Below are 22709 nucleotides of genomic sequence, written 5' to 3' on the forward strand. Positions count from 1 at the left end.
AAAAAAAAATATTTCTTTAAAAACTTGCCAATATAAACTTGGAAAATTGACTTTTACTAACCAGAAGCTCCCAAGTTGTTTCCTCCACAAATAGAACTTATATAACTAGTGTTGATTCAAAATTCTCTAAAAGTGTAGAGTGAATCAAATAAAAAATACCAATTATTGCTTTTTGATCCAACATAATAAACAAAAAAACTTCCACTTGTTTATATAAAAAAAGCTACTACTATACTGCGGAAGATCAAATAATGCTCACCATTAAATAATAAAAAAATGAGAAAATATTAAAGAACTCATTAGATTGTTTATTTAAGTTAAAATGCAAATATTTAATCTTCAATTATTAATCGCAATTGTGAGAATTTATTCCCAAATTAACAATTGAAATGTGCGCCCAAAGGATAAGAAATAGTATACAAATAGCAATATTTAATTTGGAAGCATTTACCCCATACATTTAGAATTTGCGTGCCTTTTTTTATTAGGTGAAACTCTTCCATAGTATATACATTTGAACAAAATGAAAGCAAGCAAATTAAAGAGAGTAGTAATATCCAATTTGAAAAGAATAATGTGCATCAATGCATGCGCCGCGATGAATTGAAGCATAAATAATGCAAAATTATTAATTAAGCACACAAGTTTAATGTGAATCATATTGCTGTGGAGCCATATATGCATATTTCATCAAGCTAATTAAGCAACTAGCAAAACTCAAGTTGATAATCATCAACTGATTTACATAAAAATTCCATTACTAATTTGCAAAAGATAAACAAAAATGCACAAAATTATCACTGTTGCTACCTACCAAGACAAAAATTAGAACAAATTTAAAAGGAAACATACAACTTGCATAAAAGAATTCCACCAAAAACAAATCATATATCATAGTTGGAACATCCGATTTGCATTAAAAAATAATCCACACCAAATCATATATCTTTTCTCTCTTGAAGCTTCTTCAGAGCCTCGGTTGCCAAACAACATGTAGTCACTGAAAAACGAGAGATCAGATTCAGAGTAGGATATATAAGATATGCTTGTTTTATTTGTAATAAGAGTCACTTGTATAAACACGCAGTAGCAACAATAAATTGTAGCTATTCTAAAATAGAAAAGAAAAGGAAAGAAAACATCATCCCTTATTATATTAACAATTGGACCCTAATAATATCAACAAACCATAGCAATGATATGATGAGTAAAAGAAACAGTTACTAATTACCTTGGTAAGAGCATTTCTTGAGCATCTTTTCAAGGATCTTGAGCCATGTTGGATCATTATCAACAACCAGAACTCTCATGTAAAGACTATTTTCGGATGTCGTCATCTTCTTCTTGTATGTTTTTTACTTTGCAAATGTACAATAACAAAAATAATTCAAAACCTTTAACAAAAAAAATCTAAAACAGAAAAAAAATTGAAACTTACGAAATAGAAACATTCAGAATATATAAAAAAGAAACATGTAAAATAATAGAAAAAGACACATCTGAAACCTCAAAAAATAAAAAATTCACAGCTTAAGGGAGTAAGATTACAAACATATTCAGTGCATTATAGAATGAAGTTTAAGTTAGAAATATTCCTGTTGAAGCAACAACACTCAGAGGCTTTCCTTAGAAAAATTTTGTTCTTTAGTAGGTGATACAAGTTGAAATCTTTACTGACTAGTCAAGATTTTAATTTATCCACAAAATAATTCATGACTTTCAACGAGTCAAATAAATGGCTCTACTTATTATTCCATGAACACACACAACAGAGCAAAATTCCTAAATTGCAAAATCAGAATCCTACTTATGGGATACACAATCATTGGAAATTTGGAATTGCCCATATATTGGATTGGAACACCCTCTTCTCCCTTTCCTCAAATATTTAATATCAAATCAAATAACAAGAAAAGCAATTCTTCAATGCCATTGAGATGAAATTTACCTGAAAAAACACAGCTTCTCCATGATTGCATTTATTGCAGCGAGCCGCCTTGGTGCGTCAAAGAGTTGGGACTGCAGCCAGTAAAAACAATTTCAAAATTCAAACACCATACACTTGTGGATTCACATATAACACCAACAAAAATTCCAAAAATAGTGAATAACATACTTGATTCTCTAAAATTCAAACACCATACACATGCAGTTGGACAAATCAGAAATTTGGAGAGGGAGATTGAACCATTGAGAGACTGTACCTGATTCAAATTCAAAAACAATTCGCCTGCGTTGCTCTCTCGGAAGGCCTGCAGCAGTGACCAAATAGAACGGACTGGCAGCAAGAGGAGATTGACGTGGAAGGACAGGCAGTGCTGGCTCAGAAGGCCTACAGTGGCGAAAACTCAGACGCGTGTAGCGCTAGGCGTGCTGCATCAATGGCTATACCTAGCGGCGACGGGAGCTCGCGAACTCTAGACGGTGCACCGGCAAGGCGAGGATGCGTCACAGCTGCGATGGAGGACGTGCGGCGGCGAGGCGACGAGTGGGAGCTCGGCTGCACGCGAGGAAGGGTGGTCGAAGGGATGCGATGACGGTGAAGCAGACGCGTGATGCTGACTGTCTTTCCTGCGTGAACGGTGGATGAAGGGGCGGCAACGGATGCAAGGAGACTAGGGTGGAGAGAGGGCAGCGTGGGGCTTGGGAGAGAGATTAGGGTTTTTGAGTGAAAATGAAAATGAAAGGATATATTTTGATTAAATCTTAATTATTCAAATTTTATTTTTCTAAAATATAAAAAAAATTAATTATTGTTGTCAAAGGTTGGCAGATAGTTTCTTGGTAACGAATACTTTTCCTTTTATTATTTAATGGTGAGCATTATTTGATCTTCCGCAGTATAGTAGTAGCTTTTTTTATATAAACCAGTGGAAATTTTTTGTTTATTATGTTGGATCAAAAAGCAATAATTGGTATTTTTTATTTGATTCACTCTACACTTTTAGAGAATTTTGAATCAACACTAGTTATATAAGTTCTATTTGTGGAGGAAACAACTTGGGAGCTTCTGGTTAGTAAAAGTCAATTTTCCAAGTTTATATTGGCAAGTTTTTAAAGAAATATATATTTTTTTTTTGGTTTACTAAAAGAAATTATTAGGAAGACAATGCACAAAAATCATATCCTCTCAACACACTACCTATTAAGACACATCTACAAAAGACACTTCCATAAATAGATGTATAACAAAGACACTTCCATTAAAAAGACATATCCTTTGAACACACTTCTAATAGAAGACATCTCTATTAAAAAGATATATCATTTAAAAAGATATATCTTCTGAAGATATATACACAAAAGACACTTCCGTTAAAGAAGACACATTTCTAGAAGACAAGTCTATTAAAAGACACATGTATAAAAAAGACACATCCTTTTAATAAAACATGCATAAAAAGACACTTCCATTGATAAAACTTACCACCTGAAGACACTTCCAATAGAAGACATATCCATTAAAAAGACATCTCATTTAAAAAGATATATTCTTTGATTACACATTCACAAAAGACACCTCCATAAAAAGATACATTCTGAGAAGACATGTCCATTAAAAAGACACATGTAAAGACATATCCTCTGAAGTCACATTTACCAAAAGGCACTATCATATAATCACACATGCATTAAAGTAGACGCGTACAATGAAGTTATAAAGGGAATACACTTCTATAAAAGTTGCTTCAGAATAGTAACTTGTTAAAACAAACCAACTGTATGTCGGAAATAAAATGACACTTCTATTTTTGCTATCCTCGCTTGAGCCTGATTTTTTTCCAAATCTCTCATCATGTCAGCAATATAACAGGATGAGCACATTGACTCCAATTGTTTCTGTCAGCATATGAAGCGACCATGAGAGGGAAATAAAATCACAAATTAGGAAGCATCAACTAAATCAAAGGTACAAAGATAAGAAGAGATAAAGTGGCCTAATAGCAACCCTCAATAATTAAACAAAAACTATGGAACATTGAACTAAACCAATTGAATTCGGTTACTGAAAGCGTTACATATAATCTGAACCATAGAAAAGTGAAGAGCACAAAACTTTACTTGGAAGACACATCCAACTAAGTTTATACAGATAACACACATTAGTCTAACAAAGACACATCTAAGAAATTATTAGTCAAAAGACACAATCCACATCGAAAAATAGTATAAGTTTCAACTTTTTCCTTACCAAAAACCCCATATCTTTGAGGAAGCGTCGACTAAACCCAAGGTATAAACATAAGAAGAGAAAAATTCTTTCAATAGCAGCCTCTATTAGTCACACAAAAATGATGAGACATTGACCAAATCACAATTAAATTCAGTTCATGACAAGCAATTTTAAGATTAGACACATTAATCTAGCAAAGACACTTCTAAGTGGGTATTCACTCAAAAGACACACCCATGAAATATTTCAACATCAACATATACTAATCCAGCAAAAACAATAAGTGATAATTAGCATACTTAACATGAACAAAATAAATTATATTCAGTAACTGACAAATATCCATTTAACATGAACAACGGAACATAGCATAAAAACAAATTTAATTTAAAGACCTAAACATGTTCTAGCCAGAGATTCTAATTTCATCAATTGAAATCCATATGATGCTATACTTATAATAAGATCATGCAAGATACATAAATAAGTACTAACCAAGGAGGTCACTCAATAGCAGATTCACGACAGTACAAGGTGAACCGGAGCAGCATGCGTACAGATCCGAGCACGGGTAAGGTGCCGTCGTCTGGACGGCTAGGTGGTGACCTTCAATCAAAGCTCGCCGACGGAAGACCTGTGTCACCACTGATGGAAGCTTGCCAGCGGAGGCTATAATGGGTGATGCAATTGCGGGTGGAATCGTTGGCAGCGCTGACCTAGATTGACGCCGGCGACGGGAACGCGTCGGAGGTTGACTGTCCGAAGACGTAGCCGTCACGGGTGTTGGGTGGGGGAAGGTGTTCTGCATGGTGAAAATCAATGTGAATTAGGTTTACTATTTGGTAAATTGGGTTAACCATGTGTAATTAGGGGTGTGTTAATTTATGATTTATGGGCTTTGGATCCAGCCCAATAGAAATTGGCAAAAGTTGGCAGATTCTTTCTTGGTAACGTAGCGGGGTTGATAATAAAAAAATGAAAAAATATTAAAGAACTCATTAGATTGTTTATTTAAGTTAAAATGCAAATATTTAATCTTCAATTATTAATCGCAATTTATTCGGGCTACGCGTAACTGTTATCGGTATCTGCTACTCGCCAAAAACATACGCCCCACACAAGCACGCAACAGTGCAACTCTCCTCTTTCTTCTTTTTCTTTTTATTTTTCTTTTTTTCATTAACCTGTTTTCCTTTTGTGTACGTAAACAATAGTATAGTATAGCATCGGCATTTAGGAATATAGTTTGGGGATAAAAGCAATAATAGATGCAGCATACAGGTAAGAGGTTCAATAAATAGTTACGAAAGTGGTTATGAAGTTAGGTATTTGTGGTTAAGGCTTAAGGAAAGGTTCGTTACAATTTAATGAGTTTTATGCCAACCGTCGCCCAATTCAGTCTAACCAACAAATGGTTGTGAAGTGTTTGAACTAGAATCAGTAAAATCATCATAAAATAAATTAAAGGCTACAGGTGAAAAACATCATTAATTCATTATCCTACTAATGTGAGCCATCCGTTTCACCTGGGCCGAAGTTGGATTTATAAAAAAACTGGACTTCTAGGTGCTAGCCCAGTAATCCCAAGAATATAAGAAGCCCAAACATAAAATCTAGGCCCAAAATGTCACACACACACACACAAAAGAAAAACCGGCTTGTGAAGTGGAAAGAAAGAAACTCATCGTCATTCATTCCTTCTTCTTCTTCTTGTGCGGAAGAATGAGCAGTTACGGTGGTGGAAGCTCGTCGAAACCAAGAATTGCTTCTTCTCAACCTTCCGAAACTTTTTCAAAGCGCAAAAGAGGAGTTTTCCAAAAAGAACATCAGTAATCACCCCTATCCAACCTTCCTTTTTTCGTTGCAATTTTCTTTTTTCTTTTTCCTTTTCTTTGAAGAGAAAGGGAAAAAAAGTTCTTTGCAAGTTATGCATGTAACTATCACTAATAATTTTCTCTATACTTGCTAATACAGTGCAGCATATGATGTACGGCTTTGGAGATGATCCCAATGTAAGTGACCTAAACCATTTTTTTTAATTTCTTAATTACTTTTTGGGATGTGAATTTAATGGCTATTAAACTTTGAACTATTTTATGTTTTGCACAATTAGCCTCTTCCTAAAAGTGTGGCGCTTATGGAGGATATTATTGTGGAATATGTCACGGAATTGGTAACCAAATTTGTTTATTTATTTTTTCAACCTAATTTTTTATTGTTCTTGTTCAACTGAATTACGGTGTTCTGGATTAATTTGAATTTTTTGTTGTTATTGTGCTTTGAAATTTTTTCTTACGAAGGTACATAAAGCTCAAGATATTGGATCACAGAGAGGGAAACTATCAGTTGAGGATTTCCTTTATTTGATTCGCAAGGTACTTCTTTGTTCATAAAAGAATTTCAAATAATTATCATGAAGAATTGAAGATTATGTTCTATTCTCGAACTCTCTGGAGTTCTTTTAGTTTCTGCGTTGAATGAAATATCTCAAAGGAAACCACTCATTGAAATCTTGTCCCATTTGCTCTTCAATTGCTTTGAGGCATGATATATGAAGCTGTACTGTCATGGATTAAGAGGCTAAATGGCTAATTCTTCATAATTTGTTCAAACTTTCAAGTATCCATAAACATTAATCCAATTCAGTTTTTTATGCTAGATTTTTAAAGTTTTTGTCAACCAATCCGCAAGTTGAAACTAAACTAAAAGTCAAGTGTGTGAAACATGCAAGAAGGTGCATCTAATGTAGCCGTGTTTCTTAAATTATTTTTAATCCTAAATATATCTATCAAAACAGGTTAAGGCTCATACAATCTTCACTCTTTACCATTAAAGGATCATTGTGACATTGTGTAATACAACACAGTAACTGTTAAGAAATATAAAAAATTATTGGTATATCTGAAATTGTGTGACTCCACACTACAAAATATTTGTATTGTGACCATTCTGATACACGATAGCTTGATTTAGGCCAGTGCACCTTACATTATAATACATGATTGAACATTTTTGTTCAGGATTAATCTCAACTTTTTTACTACTGCTGTGCTGCAGGATTTGCCAAAACTTAATCGATGTACAGAATTGTTATCTATGAATGAAAAGCTGAAACAGGCAAGAAAGGTTTTCGAATCAGATGAAGAGAAATTGAGGAAGGTTTTTGAAGTGGACGAACCAGTTGAATGATGAATGAGAAAAAGATCATTGAATTGCACCAAATACACCATTCCTGTTCTGACATCTCTAGATCAAATTTTTGGAATTTGAGTATGTCTTACATTTGAAAATAGCCAACCTAGATATTTAAATAGTTGAATTGTAACTTCCTAATATATTTGTTCTCCTATTTATTGTGTCCATGATCTTGTGATTAGAAGAAAATAATTTTTAACACCCTAGAGTAACTATCTTAAACCAAAAAGAAATTATTTGGTCTTAGCAGGATATTTTTGTTATGATGTATATTGTATTCTTAATGTAGTTGAACAGAGAATTAGCTAGGAAATTAAAAGGTTATCCAACATTAATCAAAATCGATTTTGGTATAGAATTGTTAAACATAAATTATATTGACACAAACTAGAATTGGAAGTAAGTCAAACCAGTTCATAAGCCAGTTTGAGTTCGAGCTCGACAAGTTGAACTAGTGAGCCGAGCTTGAGCTTGGAATTGAGCTCACAAATTAAATGAGCCAAACTTGAACTTAGATAAACTTAACAACCCCGCTACGTTACCAAGAAGGAGTCTGCCAACTTTTGCCAATTTCTATTGGGCTGGATCCAAAGCCCATAAATCATAAATTAACACACCCCTAATTACACATAGTTAACCCAATTTACCAAATAGTAAACCTAATTCACATTGATTTTCACCGTGCAGAACACCTTCCCCCACCCAAAACCCGTGACGGCTGCGTCTTCGGACAGTCAACCTCCGACGCATTCCCGTCGCCGGCGTCAATCCAGGTCAGCGCTGCCAACGATTCCACCCGCAATTGCATCACACATTATAGCCTCCACCGGCAAGCTTCCTTCAGTGGTGACACAGGTCTTCCGTCGGCGAGCTTTGATTGAAGGTCACCACCTAGCCGTCCAGACGACGGCACCTTACCCGTGCTTGGATCTGTACGCATGCTGCTCCGGTTCACCTTGTACTGCCGTGAATCTGCTATTGAGTGACCTCCTTGGTTAGTACTTATTTATGTATCTTGCATGTTCTTATTATAAGTATAGTATCATATGGATTTCAATTGATGAAATTAGAATCTCTGGCTAGAACATGTTTAGGTCTTTAAGTTAAATTTGTTTTTATGCTATGTTCCGTTGTTCATGTTAAATGGATATTTGTCAGTTACTAAATATAATTTATTTTGTTCATGTTAAGTATGCTAATTATCACTTATTGTTTTTGCTGGATTAGTATATGTTGATGTTGAAATATTTCATGGGTGTGTCTTTTGAGTGAATACCCATTTAGAAGTGTCTTTGCTAGATTAATGTGTCTAATCTTAAAATTTCTTGTCATGAACTGAATTTAATTGTGGTTTGGTCAATGTTTCATCATTTTTGTGTGACTAATAGAGGCTGCTATTGAAAGAATTTTTCTCTTCTTATGTTTATACCTTGGGTTTAGTCGACGCTTCCTCAAAGATATGGGGTTTTTAGTAAGGAAAAAGTTGAAACCTATACTATTTTCTGATGTGGATTGTGTCTTTTGACTAATAATTTTTTAGGTGTGTCTTTGTTAGACTAATGTGTGTTATCTGTATAAACTTAGTTGGATGTGTCTTCCAAGTAAAATTTTGTGCTCTTCACTTTTCTATGGTTCAGATTATATGTAACGCTTTCAGTAACTGAATTCAATTGGTTTAGTTCAATGTTCCATAGTTTTCGTTTGATTAATGGGGGTTGCTATTAGGCCACTTTATCTCTTCTTATCTTTGTACCTTTGATTTAGTTGATGCTTCCTAATTTGTGATTCTATTTCCCTCTCATGGTCGCTTCATATGCTGACAGAAACAATTGGAGTCAAGGTGCTCATCCTGTTATATTGCTGACATGATGAGAGATCTGGAAAAAAATCAGGCTCAAGCGAGGATAGCAAAAATAGAAGTATCATTTTATTTTCGACATACAGTTAGTTTGTTTTAACGAGTTACTATTCTGAAGCAACTTTTACAGAAGTGTATTCCCTTTATAACTTCATTGGACGCGTCTACTTTAATGCATGTGTGATTATATGACAGTGCCTTTTGGTAAATGTGACTTCAGAGGATATGTCTTTACATGTGTCTTTTTAATGGACATGTCTTCTCAGAATGTGTCTTTTTATGGAGGTGTCTTTTGTGAATGTGTAATCAAAAAATATATCTTTTTAAATGAGATGTCTTTTTAATGGATATGTCTTCTATTGAAAGTGTCTTCAGGTGGTAAGTTTTATCAATGGAAGTGTTTTTTTTATGCATGTTTTATTAAAAGGATGTGTCTTTTTTATACATGTGTCTTTTAATGGACTTGTCTTCTAGAAATGTGTCTTCTTTAACGGAAGTGTCTTTTGTGAATATATCTTCAGAAGATATATCTTTTTAAATGATATATCTTTTTAATGGAGGTGTCTTTTATTAGAAGTGTGTTCAAAGGATATGTCTTTTTAATGGAAGTGTCCTTGTTATACATCTATTTATGGATGTCTATTTATGGAAGTGTCTTTTGTAGATGTGTCTTAATAGGTAGTGTCTTGAGAGGATATGATTTTTGTGCATTGTCTTCCTAATAATTTCTTTTAGTAAACCAAAAAAAAATATATTTCTTTAAAAACTTGCCAATATAAACTTGGAAAATTGACTTTTACTAACCAGAAGCTCCCAAGTTGTTTCCTCCACAAATAGAACTTATATAACTAGTGTTGATTCAAAATTCTCTAAAAGTGTAGAATGAATCAAATAAAAATTACCAATTATTGCTTTTTGATCCAACATAATAAACAAAAAAACTTCCACTTGTTTATATAAAAAAAGCTACTACTATACTGCGGAAGATCAAATAATGCTCACCATTAAATAATAAAAAAATGAGAAAATATTAAAGAACTCATTAGATTGTTTATTTAAGTTAAAATGCAAATATTTAATCTTCAATTATTAATCGCAATTGTGAGAATTTATTCCCAAATTAACAATTGAAATGTGCGCCCAAAGGATAAGAAATAGTATACAAATAGCAATATTTAATTTGGAAGCATTTACCCCATACATTTAGAATTTGCGTGCCTTTTTTTATTAGGTGAAACTCTTCCATAGTATATACATTTGAACAAAATGAAAGCAAGCAAATTAAAGAGAGTAGTAATATCCAATTTGAAAAGAATAATGTGCATCAATGCATGCGCCGCGATGAATTGAAGCATAAATAATGCAAAATTATTAATTAAGCACACAAGTTTAATGTGAATCATATTGCTGTGGAGCCATATATGCATATTTCATCAAGCTAATTAAGCAACTAGCAAAACTCAAGTTGATAATCATCAACTGATTTACATAAAAATTCCATTACTAATTTGCAAAAGATAAACAAAAATGCACAAAATTATCACTGTTGCTACCTACCAAGACAAAAATTAGAACAAATTTAAAAGGAAACATACAACTTGCATAAAAGAATTCCACCAAAAACAAATCATATATCATAGTTGGAACATCCGATTTGCATTAAAAAATAATCCACACCAAATCATATATCTTTTCTCTCTTGAAGCTTCTTCAGAGCCTCGGTTGCCAAACAACATGTAGTCACTGAAAAACGAGAGATCAGATTCAGAGTAGGATATATAAGATATGCTTGTTTTATTTGTAATAAGAGTCACTTGTATAAACACGCAGTAGCAACAAGAAATTGTAACTATTCTAAAATAGAAAAGAAAAGGAAAGAAAACATCATCCCTTATTATATTAACAATTGGACCCTAATAATATCAACAAACCATAGCAATGATATGATGAGTAAAAGAAACAGTTACTAATTACCTTGGTAAGAGCATTTCTTGAGCATCTTTTCAAGGATCTTGAGCCATGTTGGATCATTATCAACAACCAGAACTCTCATGTAAAGACTATTTTCGGATGTTGTCATCTTCTTCTTGTATGTTTTTTACTTTGCAAATGTACAATAACAAAAATAATTCAAAACCTTTAACAAAAAAAAATCTAAAACAGAAAAAAAAAATTGAAACTTACGAAATAGAAACATTCAGAATATATAAAAAAGAAACATGTAAAATAATAGAAAAAGACACATCTGAAACCTCAAAAAATGAAAAATTCACAGCTTAAGGGAGTAAGATTACAAACATATTCAGTGCATTATAGAATGAAGTTTAAGTTAGAAATATTCCTGTTGAAGCAACAACACTCACAGGCTTTCCTTAGAAAAATTTTGTTCTTTAGTAGGTGATACAAGTTGAAATCTTTACTGACTAGTCAAGATTTTAATTTATCCACAAAATAATTCATGACTTTCAACGAGTCAAATAAATGGCTCTACTTATTATTCCATGAACACACACAACAGAGCAAAATTCCTAAATTGCAAAATCAGAATCCTACTTATGGGATACACAATCATTGGAAATTTGGAATTGCCCATATATTGGATTGGAACACCCTCTTCTCCCTTTCCTCAAATATTTAATATCAAATCAAATAACAAGAAAAGCAATTCTTCAATGCCATTGAGATGAAATTTACCTGAAAAAACACAGCTTCTCCATGATTGCATTTATTGCAGCGAGCCGCCTTGGTGCGTCAAAGAGTTGGGACTGCAGCCAGTAAAAACAATTTCAAAATTCAAACACCATACACTTGTGGATTCACATATAACACCAACAAAAATTCCAAAAATAGTGAATAACATACTTGATTCTCTAAAATTCAAACACCATACACATGCAGTTGGACAAATCAGAAATTTGGAGAGGGAGATTGAACCATTGAGAGACTGTACCTGATTCAAATTCAAAAACAATTCGCCTGCGTTGCTCTCTCGGGAGGCCTGCAGCAGTGACCAAATAGAACGGACTGGCAGCAAGAGGAGATTGACGTGGAAGGACAGGCAGTGCTGGCTCAGAAGGCCTACAGTGGCGAAAACTCAGACGCGTGTAGCGCGAGGCGTGCTGCATCAATGGCTATACCTAGCGGCGACGGGAGCTCGCGAACTCTAGACGGTGCACCGGCAAGGCGAGGATGCGTCACAGCTGCGATGGAGGACGTGCGGCGGCGAGGCGACGAGTGGGAGCTCGGCTGCACGCGAGGAAGGGTGGTCGAAGGGATGCGATGACGGTGAAGCAGACGCGTGATGCTGACTGTCTTTCCTGCGCGAACGGTGGATGAAGGGGCGGCAACGGATGCAAGGAGACTAGGGTGGAGAGAGGGCAGCGTGGGGCTTGGGAGAGAGATTAGGGTTTCTGAGTGAAAATGAAAATGAAAGGATATATTTTGATTAAATCTTAATTATTCAAATTTTATTTTTCTAAAATATAAAAAAAATTAATTATTGTTGTCAAAGGTTGGCAGATAGTTTCTTGGTAACGAATACTTTTCCTATTATCAACTATCTAATCTAAGGCATTTAATTCTTTGAGCGAGGTCCTGGATATTTGCTCATCAATTAATAGAAAAAAATTATATTGTTAATGTTATCCCATCAATCCATCATCATTCCCCTTTATTAGACAAGGGTCAACTTTTGCATAAATTAAAATAAGGATCAAGTTGATTTTGTTCCGAAAAGAATATATACAAGTTACTTTGATTTTTTTTGAAAAATTAAACATTTTAATTTAATTTCTAAAAAATATGAGTTATATTACGTATATATTAAAATTAATTATCAAAACCAATCATTAGTATAAAATATATATTAAAATATAAATATATATTAAAAATAAATTAAATTATATATATTTATACATAAATATTTTAATAATTAATTTAATAACTGATTTTAATATATAAATAATATTTTTTTAAAAATCTACATGTGAGTTAAGTTATTAGATTAACTTTTAAGTGTTTGTTAAGGTACGATAATAAATTTATACGTACCGATACGTTTAAAATATGGACAAATAGTAACAAGTCACGTAGAATTTATTTTTCACATCAGCAATTAATTTTTTCTTTTTTAAATATATATTATATCACCACTTTTACTAATACACCCCTTTAATTAAATAAAAATAAAAATATATTTTTATTTAATTTTATAAAAAATCTTAAACATCCTTCTTTTATTTGATTAGACAAAAATACCCTTTTAAATTAATCAAATTTTAGAATTCAATTAATCCTAATTTTATAGTTTCCAATAATTTAAACAACAAAACAAAAACATATAAAAAAAAACAAAAAATCAAAATTATTCTTTCATTTTCTCCAATTCTCCCTAATCATTTGTTCTCCTGAAGCAAGACAAAACATAAAAAAAAAAAACAAAAAATCAATCGTTCTTCATCTTCTCCAATTCTCCTAATCATTCATGCCTTCTCTAAAGTCCCAAACCAAGACATCAAAACCCTAGTCCTAGCTTCTTTGCCGCCGGCGTCCCCAGGCTCAGCGCTTCCGCTTCTTCCTCTTCCCTCTGTCCGGAACCTAGGTAGCTCGGCACGTCGTCCCCATCCTCGCTGGCTTCTCTATCCGTGGCCAGGGAAAAAGTTAATATCTTCCCCTCCTTCCCTGTTTTCCTAGTTCCCAAAATTTAAAATCTACTTTGCGACTTGAGCTGGAGTTTGCAGTTATTTATGTTCTTCTCTCGCTTTTGCAGTGCGGAATCGAAGTCCAATCACAAGTTAGATAAAAATGTTCAATTTTACTCTAGTAAGTTTCGAATCAATTTTTCTGTTTCTTTCAACTATTGAATTATTACATACCAAAACTGTATATATTTTAACTGCATCCAATCCTTGGTGTTACTGCAGAGGTGAAAGATGCTGTGGCTTGCTTGAGTGCTCAAAAGTCTATTACTAAGGTAATGATCTTATTTCAAACGACATTGTTCTTAAGATGGATTATGGAAATACTTCATTGTGCTTGTAATATGTTTAATGGCTAGTTAGATGTACTTTGCACTATTATTATGTTCATTTTGCATTCTTGCAAGAGAAGAAGATATTAGTCTGCAAATACAATCATAAGTATGCCTTGGTCTGTTTCAGAAACCTGAATTCATTTAACATTTTGCCAATGTGAAATATTGCAATTGATCACATGATATTTAAGCAGAAGTCTAACTCAAATTGATGCATAAATCAATAAGACCCCTTTGCTGGGTTTATTGCAGACAACAACAATAGAAAAAAATTAGTTTGCTTTCATGCTATCCTAATTAAATGTATCTTAAATAGAACAAGATAAAAATCCAAGGTAGAATCCTTGATTCTGAATGGTTCCCAAGTTGCAATTGTTAATGTTATCTTGAAGTTGACAAATCATGGGTTGTACCCTCATCACTAGAAGTGCCTTCATTGACCCTTCTGCTTGTATCCCTCTTCTTGCCCCACTCATGCAGCCTGAGGTGTAGTTCTACAGCTGCAATCAAGAAGTGAATGCACTGTTTTGTCAAATTAACCTTTCTATTAAAATTATCCTTACAAACAGCACCTACAAGCATTTTTTGATATCTTAAACAGCAAACACATAATCTGAACTAATGTAATAATACCAGTGCCTGCTTGGTCATGTACCATCTAATTTACATAAATATTTCATATCAAATTTAGAAGCCTATTGCTGTATTGCCACTTGTTACTACAAGAAAAACCAAATTATGCAGCAGCATAACACAAATTGTAGTTTTCTTTTGTCATGCATAGACCAATTGCTAAGCATACGATATATCAGAAATTCAGAAATTATTCAATCCAATATACATATGGCTTGGCATTTTTGGCAAAATTGACTAGATTTTATTTTATGTTATTTGCCATCAAGGCCTATTTAAGAAGCACACACGATTTTTTTATTTTTACTCTTTTTCATGGATAGACAAGATTAAATATCAAATTGCATTCATTTCATATTTTCTAAAGCACTCTCAAAATCCTAGAGATGTACGTAGGATGATGTGCTCTAATTGCAGTCCTTGTCAAGATTTATGGTCACCTAGGTCTTTTGAAAAGCGCTTCCCTTATCTAATAGAGAGATTAAGAATTTGATATCATCACCTTGAATGTGATCAATTCACTCCAATAGTCCAATGGGCAAAGCCGCAAAGGGATCATTCTTGCATAAACTTTTAATCCGGTAAAGCAGCTACGCAAGATAGATCACAAAGTTCAAATCACCACTAAAATTCGACACACAATCCAACTTGCTACCTCACCATAGACATAGTTTATGATTTTCATCTTGAGTCTTGCTTCCTTGACTTCCCCTTTGTATAGTATACTCATGTTCTGCTGCATTCCTAATTTATCATTCATTGTATGTACTTTATCTTAACAGGCTCATTTTCTTGGACTAAAACGGAATCTCATTCCTCAAGCAACTCCGATTTCTTTTGTGGAGCTGATTTTAACTATCATAAAATTTCTCTCAGGTAATGATCGCACAAAGGGGTAACCTCTTCCTTTTGCTGGTTTGTCTTTTTATTTCTCTTTTGTTGTCATGCTATTTTACTTTTATTTCTTTCTCTTTTGTCTTCCTTTTTGGCTCAATGCAATGAAAAACAATGAAGTGTTAGCTGAAGAGGTTAGTTGATTCTATCAATAGTAACTCCTTTTTTTTTAAAATGTTTATTTTATGTCTTGCATGTGCAGTTTTCTGCTGTTCTCCTATTCTTTTGTTTAACAAAATTAAAAATTTGCAAACTGCATTCTTTTACCTCGACTGAACAAGAGAAGATGTTTGGTATATTCTTACATGCTCATTTTCTCATTGGTTGTTTCGCTGTATCTTATGTTAAAGCAAGGCAAAAGAAAATTGTTTCTCTATGGCATAATATTTTATTGATTTTACATAATATTTTTATTATAAAGGGAGTACTTTGTCCTATTGTAATTCTTATTGATTACAGTTGTCGTACTGTGTTACTGTAAACTTTGTACCTAGGGGGCTGTTGGATTAGCAATATGGGTTCCCTCTGTGACAAACCGGAAGAAGGAAATTGACAACAAATCTGATACAAGAAACTCACCTAAAGGATATTCTCCAGTTTCACCTGCTGATGAAAATGAAGATAACTGGAGACAGGCAAATGCTGCTGATGGTTTAGAACTCTCTGTTGTTGGTGATGCTGCTGATCATGAAGCAATTGACGAGGAACTTCATCTCGAAAATCTTAAGGTTGATAAAAGCTTTTAATCAATAAAAATAATCCTTCTCTTGTTAACTCTCTAGCAGAATGCTGACATGTGATCCTTTTTTTTTTGTCCATCAACTTTATGCCTTCATTAATGTCATTATTGCTCTTTTCAGGTTTCTCAGGCCATGTCTGACAGCTATTTGAAGGTTTCATCATCTGCAACCCTGAAAGATGCAATCCAATGCATTCATGATGGCCACCAGAAGTGTGTGCTAGTGGTCGATCAAGAAGGTTTTCTCGAAGGAATACTGACATATGGTGACATCAGAAGGTGTCTTCCCGAGAAGTCTAGTGACACTTCTATGAGGGATTCAGGATTTGTGGATGTATGTAGAAAGTGCTTCTGCTCTTTATATATTTAAAAATCATTCTGCAAATTATTCTGGGATTAGTATATTTTCCCCCTTGTTCTTTCCTTTTACAATACATGATAATAGAAAATAAGTGAGGGTTCCAATTTCAGAATAAAATCATAACACAAATGGTTTCTATGTTTTGGTTCGGTAGGGATACAATTGCTAAGATGAGATATTAAAGCTTTGATGAATGGGTTTTAAATGTAGTGATGAACAAATACATTAGTGAAATTCATGCCTGGATCTTCCTGTTATGCTACTGTGATAAAAATGTCAATTGATTTATTCTTGAAAAATCCCAGTTATATTGTCTACAATGGTGACAAGTTAAGCTGAGATTCTTTTGCATAATTTAACAAAGTGCATCTTGTAAAGTAACTATAAGAAAGAAGCAAATGAATATCGAATGCAATGAGATTTGAAAAGCATATTCTTGGGTCGGTTAATAATCAATCTGTTACTCACCTAACCATTTAACATGTATGATTATAAGGCTTCTTTCAACTACTAAGAAAGGAGAAAAAGAAAAAAATTTCTAATTTGGAATTTCTACTTAATATTCCCATAATTACAGTGTAGCAAAAAGTTTTGGATCCCATTCTTTGTGAAATCCATGTATCTATCTATATCTTCACTTTAAAAGATGTTTACTTTATCTGCTCCTCTCTCTCCCCACTTCACTATATGCTCTCCTCTTCCTCTTTCTCTTGACCTACAATGGTTTCACAGTGTTCTGGATTCATGTCCCTCTCTTGTTTCCCCTCCAACACACCACACCAAGCAGTATTTGTGACATTTTTCCATCAATAACTGCTCGTTCAGATAGATCACCTTTCAAAACGCAAGTCCCCCTCCCTTAGCCTGAATACAAAAGGTAAGGAAGATAAGAAACAGGCACTGTAAATCATCAACTATAGTAAAGAATTCACTGACGCACTAGACGTGTCTATGATTTTAAGCATTTAATATATTCAAGAATGCAATAAAAAAAAGTCAAATACAATTGGAGGTAAAAATAATAAGTCTTAAAGAAAACCTTCTATTTGAAGCCGGTATGACCAAGCCACAGCTATTTTAAAGGGGTGTATTAGTAAAAGTGGTGATATAGTACATATTTAAAAAAGAAAAAATTAAATGCTGATGTGGAAAATAAATTCTACGTAGCTTGTTATTACTTGTTATCTATAAAATTATATATGCAAAATAAAAAAATAATTAACAGTCTACTCTCATGGTTTCCAAAATATCAGAATATCTATGAAAGTGCAATTTTAATGAACATAATACTAACCTGCTGATAAGAAAGCGGGTGTGTATCACTGCTCCACTCAAAAGAAATAGTCAGGAATAATAAAGTGTAAATCTTGCACCTGAGATGAACATTGAAAAAGAAAAACAAATTAGCATACAATGAAAAACTTGAAGGAATGAACAACTGATCTATTATAAAAAATTATCAATTACGTTACCTAGCTTGTTCTAGGGAATGAACTGGCTCTATCCCCACTTTACCCAAACCTAGAAGTATTCAATTTATTTTACATTAACATAGTGTTGGATTAACAACTAAATAAACAATGATATTGATGGAATCATCAAAGAAACAACACCTTTAAGAAGATAGATAATGAGATATATGGAAAGATACATATATGAATCGTTCATGCAACAGATGAATTTGAGAAACATAAGACATAGCATACTAAGATATCTAGGACCTAATAGGTCAACTATAAATTTAACCATGACAACCAATCCTTTAATTTCATTGTTATAAATTATCTTTGCAATTAAAGAGGCAAATTCGGCCTGTGCATCTGTTTTTCACCAACTTGAAAAAGGGAGATATCCATACAAGTTCTCAGTGAGCATGAAACAATAATCACATATATCCTAGGAATTACATCAAATAAATAAGTAAGTTTTGACTTTAATGGAGTGACTTTGTTACCTTGATTTCTAACTGAATAAATTAAATTTTCGGCAAAAAAAAGAGAAAGAATGCAATATAAAAGAAACCTTAATTTAAAACAAAGTATATTCATCTCCAAGGAAATTTTTATTTCTATCATTGTGGTTCATACAGGACAGTTTCATCAATCAGTTAATATCTTATCTGATTCATATAAGAATTTATTGAGCTGACAACAAGCAAAACCTGTGTTTATAAAATGACCGGGTCATATCCCAATGACAGCCAAGAAATCAGATATCAAAGTATTAAAAAAAACAGGACCTGATTGAACAGATGCGCTTACAGTGTAATTCAAAAAAATATGCACTTTGGAATACTTTTCAATAGAATTGCTAAAATAAGAACACAGACAATAATTAACAACTGATAAATGCTAAAAAAGAAACAAGTTAACTGCACGGCACCTAAATTTCTTACTTCAGCCAATAAACTTGAAAACTATCGCTTCTTAACTTCGAATCAAGGCTTCAAACCTTCACTATCGAAATTGAAGGTGATAGAATATAATCAAAATTGAACATTCTATGCGACATTTTCAGCTTCAAAACCATAGAATCAAAATCTCAAACATGTAATCTACATAAACCAGGCACGATAAAGGAACAAAAAAAAAAACAATCACATTTGGAATCAGAACAAATCACACACACCTGAATCACAAACCAAAGATCCGAATGATTGGGATTTCTTCAATTATTGTCTATGTTCTCATTTTTTAGCATTTCATGGTGATTTGAAGCCTGATAATCTGCTTATTCGCTATGCTAGGTAAAATTAAGCTTCTCATTCATTACCATTAGTTGGGTCGCTTGCACCTTATTACTTGCAGAATGTCATTGTAAAGCTGGTTTCTCGTTCTTAATTAATGATTATGATGACATGACTAAGTACATAGTCTTGTTATTATATACTTCTATATCTAAGGAGGACTTTGGGTGTAGAATTGTCCTTTATCTCTGGCAAAGCATCAACTTATGTAGTATAAATAAAACAACAATCAACTCTTTTCCTACTAAGTGTGCGAGTTATACAAACAAATAAATGACATTTTATTAGAACTATGTATATAGATAAATATTTTTAATCTATATCTTTTTTATATGGATTCAGCAGTAGTTTTGTTTTAGTGTACCCGACGGAGTTCATGACTTTACATACTTTTCTTTTTACGCATGGCCAAACCACCTAAGATGTTTTTCCATTCTAATTTTATATTGTCTAGTGTAACACTTTTCCAGTGTTATATTTTGTTTTATGGCAGCGTTGAAGTTATTGTTACTGCGATTTTCAGTCTCAAAAAACCACAAGTCCTACAAATATATAGTAAAATTAAAACTACCACTTAGATAAAACAACCTTGTTATGTTTACCACTGAAGATCCAGACCATGATGTTTTTACTTTTTAGATATGGATTGAGATAAAACCGACATGCAAATGCAAGCAAATATGAGCTGAGAGAGTTTCTTGTTGTTTAGTGTTTATATTATGCATGTTCCAACTAAGTACTTTGTAAATGCTTTGCTTTTGTAGACAGTGCTCATTTCTGGTTTTGCTACTTTTCAATAGAATTGCTAAAATGAGAACATAGACAATAATTAACAACTGATAAATGCTAAAAAAGAAACAAGTTACCAGCACGGCACCCAAATTTCTTAATCCAGCCAATAAACTTGAAAACTATCTCTTCTTACCTTCAACTCAAGGCTTCAAACCTTCACTATCGAAATTGAAGGTGATAGAATATAATCAAAATTGAACATTCTATAGCGACATTTTCAGCTTCAAAACCATAGAATCAAAATCTCAAACATGTAATCTACATAAACCAGCACGACAAAGGAACAAAAAAAAAAACAATCACATTTGGAATCAGAACAAATCACACACACCTGAACCCCAATTGAGTTTGAATCACAAACCAAAGATCCAAATGACTGGGATTTCTTCAATCCCAACCCAGCCACGTGCATGTTCCGTTGTGTGGTCTGAGAGTTCAATCCCAAATGTGAAAAAGAGAGACACTTGGGTCAAGGGATGGTGAAAGACGTCATTTTGAACAAACCCCACAAATCAAAAACCAATTTTTTTAGCTGCTGAGCTCAAATCACAGTGTGATCTAGCGAAGTGGGTGAGCGAGAATATAAGGATTCTTTGTGGCGATGAGGTCGAAGAAGGAATGGAGAATGGTGTGCGAGGAAATGGAGAAAAACTTGCAATGAATGATGGAAACTACGAAGGAGGAACACTGGTTTTAACAGTGTGTGGCTTTGGTTTCGATGATTCCAATGAAAAGGGAAGAAAACATCAGCGTCACGGTTTTAAGTTTCAACTAACTTGGAACAATAAAATCCTACCTTTGTTAGAACTCACCAAATCATGAAGCAGCTTCTGATTGCGTGAAGGAGGCTGACGGCGACACTCGAAGCAAGAAGACGACGAGCCCAGGACCTGCTGCTTCTGCTGCCGGCGACGAAGAGCGCAACGAAGGCGCGCGACTATGTGCAAGACGATGACGAGACAGAGAGCGACGGCGACGCCACGGTGAGAGAGATGAGAGAGACCGAGCTCCAGGAAAAGAGAGATAGTGATACGAAGAGGAGAGAAGAACTTGAGAAGATGAAGAGGGTTTTTGAAATCAGATTTCAGAAATAATTTTTTATTTTGTTTTTTTGTTTTTTAGATATATTTTTGTTTTATTTTATTGTTTAATTTTAAATTTTGATTAATTTAAAAGGATATTTTTGTCTAATCAAATAAAAAAAATATTTAAGATTTTTTATAAAATTAAATAAAAAATATATTTTTATTTTTATTTAATTAAAGGGATGTATTAGTAAAAGTGGTGATATAATATATATTAAAAAAAATTAAATGTTAATGTGAAAAATAAATTTCACGTGGCTTATTACTATTTGTCTATATTTTTAACATATTGATACATATGAATTTATTAACGTACCGTAGCAAATATTTTTTTTTTAGGTCTTCGTGTATTATTCGTCACCTGTAAAGTGAAATCTAATTTTTATTTGACCATTTGAGAATATGAAATGATTAACTAAACAAATGAAAAGATATTATAGGAAGAGTAAAGTGTGTGAGATATAGTTTTTTCAAAAAAATGGTTGCATCATTCATCAGAGATTATATTCATTCGTTTTTTTAGGCACCAAAATATTTATATTTTTGTTGGGAGCCACTCAGATAAAGATGTTTAAAATATCTTTTTTTAAAGATATTTTTTAGTAATTAAAATTTAACACATATAATCGATTAAATAGTGTGTTTTTTTTGTCAAAATTAAGCTAGACAAATTAATTTAATTGAAAAATAGTGAATCAAATCTTGAATTGGTCTAAATTAATATTTTTTTATAAAAATAACTACAATACCCTTATTATAGAAAATGACTAAAATACTCTTATTATATATATTAATTTTGAGAATCGTAAATTCTAGTCCTTTACTTCTTTGTTGTCATAGAGTTAAGATTTAGAATTTTTAAAATTAATATATATATATATATATATATATATATATATATATATAAAATAAGAGTATTTTAGTCATTTTTTATAATAAAGATATTATAGTTATTTTTATAAAAAATAATATTAATTTAAACTGCCTCAAGATTTGATTTATCATTTTTTTGGTCAAATTAATTTGTCTAGCCTAATTTTGACAAAAAAAAATACACAGTTTAATCGATTATATGTGTTAAATTTTAGTTATTAAAAAACATCTTTAAAAAAAGACGTTTTAAACGTCTGGCTCCCATTTTTGTTATATGTGATTTGTTGCTCAATTACTCTATAGTAAAAGACCGAAGTTGATAATAAT

General features: G+C 32.8%; 2 protein-coding genes and 1 long non-coding RNA gene across 3 annotated transcripts; 2 read left to right on the forward strand and 1 right to left on the reverse strand.

Annotated features, from left to right (window-relative positions):
- The first annotated feature begins 5896 nt into the window (after positions 1-5896).
- LOC130946873 (transcription initiation factor TFIID subunit 13-like) lies at positions 5897-7615 on the forward strand. Its single transcript, XM_057875756.1, has 5 exons — positions 5897-5999; positions 6149-6186; positions 6288-6347; positions 6475-6549; positions 7232-7615. Exons 1-5 carry the CDS (start codon positions 5897-5899, stop codon positions 7361-7363), a joined length of 408 nt encoding a protein of 135 aa, XP_057731739.1. The 3' UTR covers positions 7364-7615.
- A 4801-nt stretch (positions 7616-12416) lies between these two features.
- Positions 12417-16943, forward strand: LOC130944407 (uncharacterized). The gene is made up of 7 exons (XM_057872724.1): positions 12417-12537; positions 13726-13885; positions 13996-14048; positions 14150-14199; positions 15675-15768; positions 16281-16514; positions 16647-16943. The coding sequence occupies exons 1-6, from the start codon at positions 12417-12419 to the stop codon at positions 16337-16339; spliced, it is 537 nt and encodes a 178-aa protein (XP_057728707.1). The 3' UTR covers positions 16340-16514; positions 16647-16943.
- A 344-nt stretch (positions 16944-17287) lies between these two features.
- LOC130943802 (uncharacterized) lies at positions 17288-21504 on the reverse strand. Its single transcript, XR_009071894.1, has 4 exons — positions 21237-21504; positions 18359-18407; positions 18181-18259; positions 17288-17750 (listed from the first exon to the last, which is right to left on the reverse strand). It is a non-coding gene; the product is annotated as an uncharacterized LOC130943802 (long non-coding RNA).
- Between the last annotated feature and the right edge of the window lie 1205 nt (positions 21505-22709).

The sequence above is a fragment of the Arachis stenosperma genome, chromosome 8 (assembly GCF_014773155.1).
Source record: "Arachis stenosperma cultivar V10309 chromosome 8, arast.V10309.gnm1.PFL2, whole genome shotgun sequence".
NCBI lineage: Eukaryota > Viridiplantae > Streptophyta > Magnoliopsida > Fabales > Fabaceae > Arachis > Arachis stenosperma.

Excerpts from the sequence above, each read along its gene's own strand:
- LOC130946873 (XM_057875756.1), top strand. The coding sequence starts at position 5,897 with ATGAGCAGTTACGGTGGTGGAAGCTCGTCGAAACCAAGAATTGCTTCT. Across the intron at positions 6,000-6,148 it reads AGGAGTTTTCCAAAAAGAAC|TGCAGCATATGATGTACGGC; the intron begins ATCAGTAATCAC and ends TTGCTAATACAG. Across the intron at positions 6,550-7,231 it reads TCCTTTATTTGATTCGCAAG|GATTTGCCAAAACTTAATCG; the intron begins GTACTTCTTTGT and ends GCTGTGCTGCAG.
- LOC130944407 (XM_057872724.1), top strand. The coding sequence starts at position 12,417 with ATGCGTCACAGCTGCGATGGAGGACGTGCGGCGGCGAGGCGACGAGTG. Across the intron at positions 13,886-13,995 it reads TATCCGTGGCCAGGGAAAAA|TGCGGAATCGAAGTCCAATC; the intron begins GTTAATATCTTC and ends TCGCTTTTGCAG. Across the intron at positions 14,049-14,149 it reads AAATGTTCAATTTTACTCTA|AGGTGAAAGATGCTGTGGCT; the intron begins GTAAGTTTCGAA and ends GTGTTACTGCAG.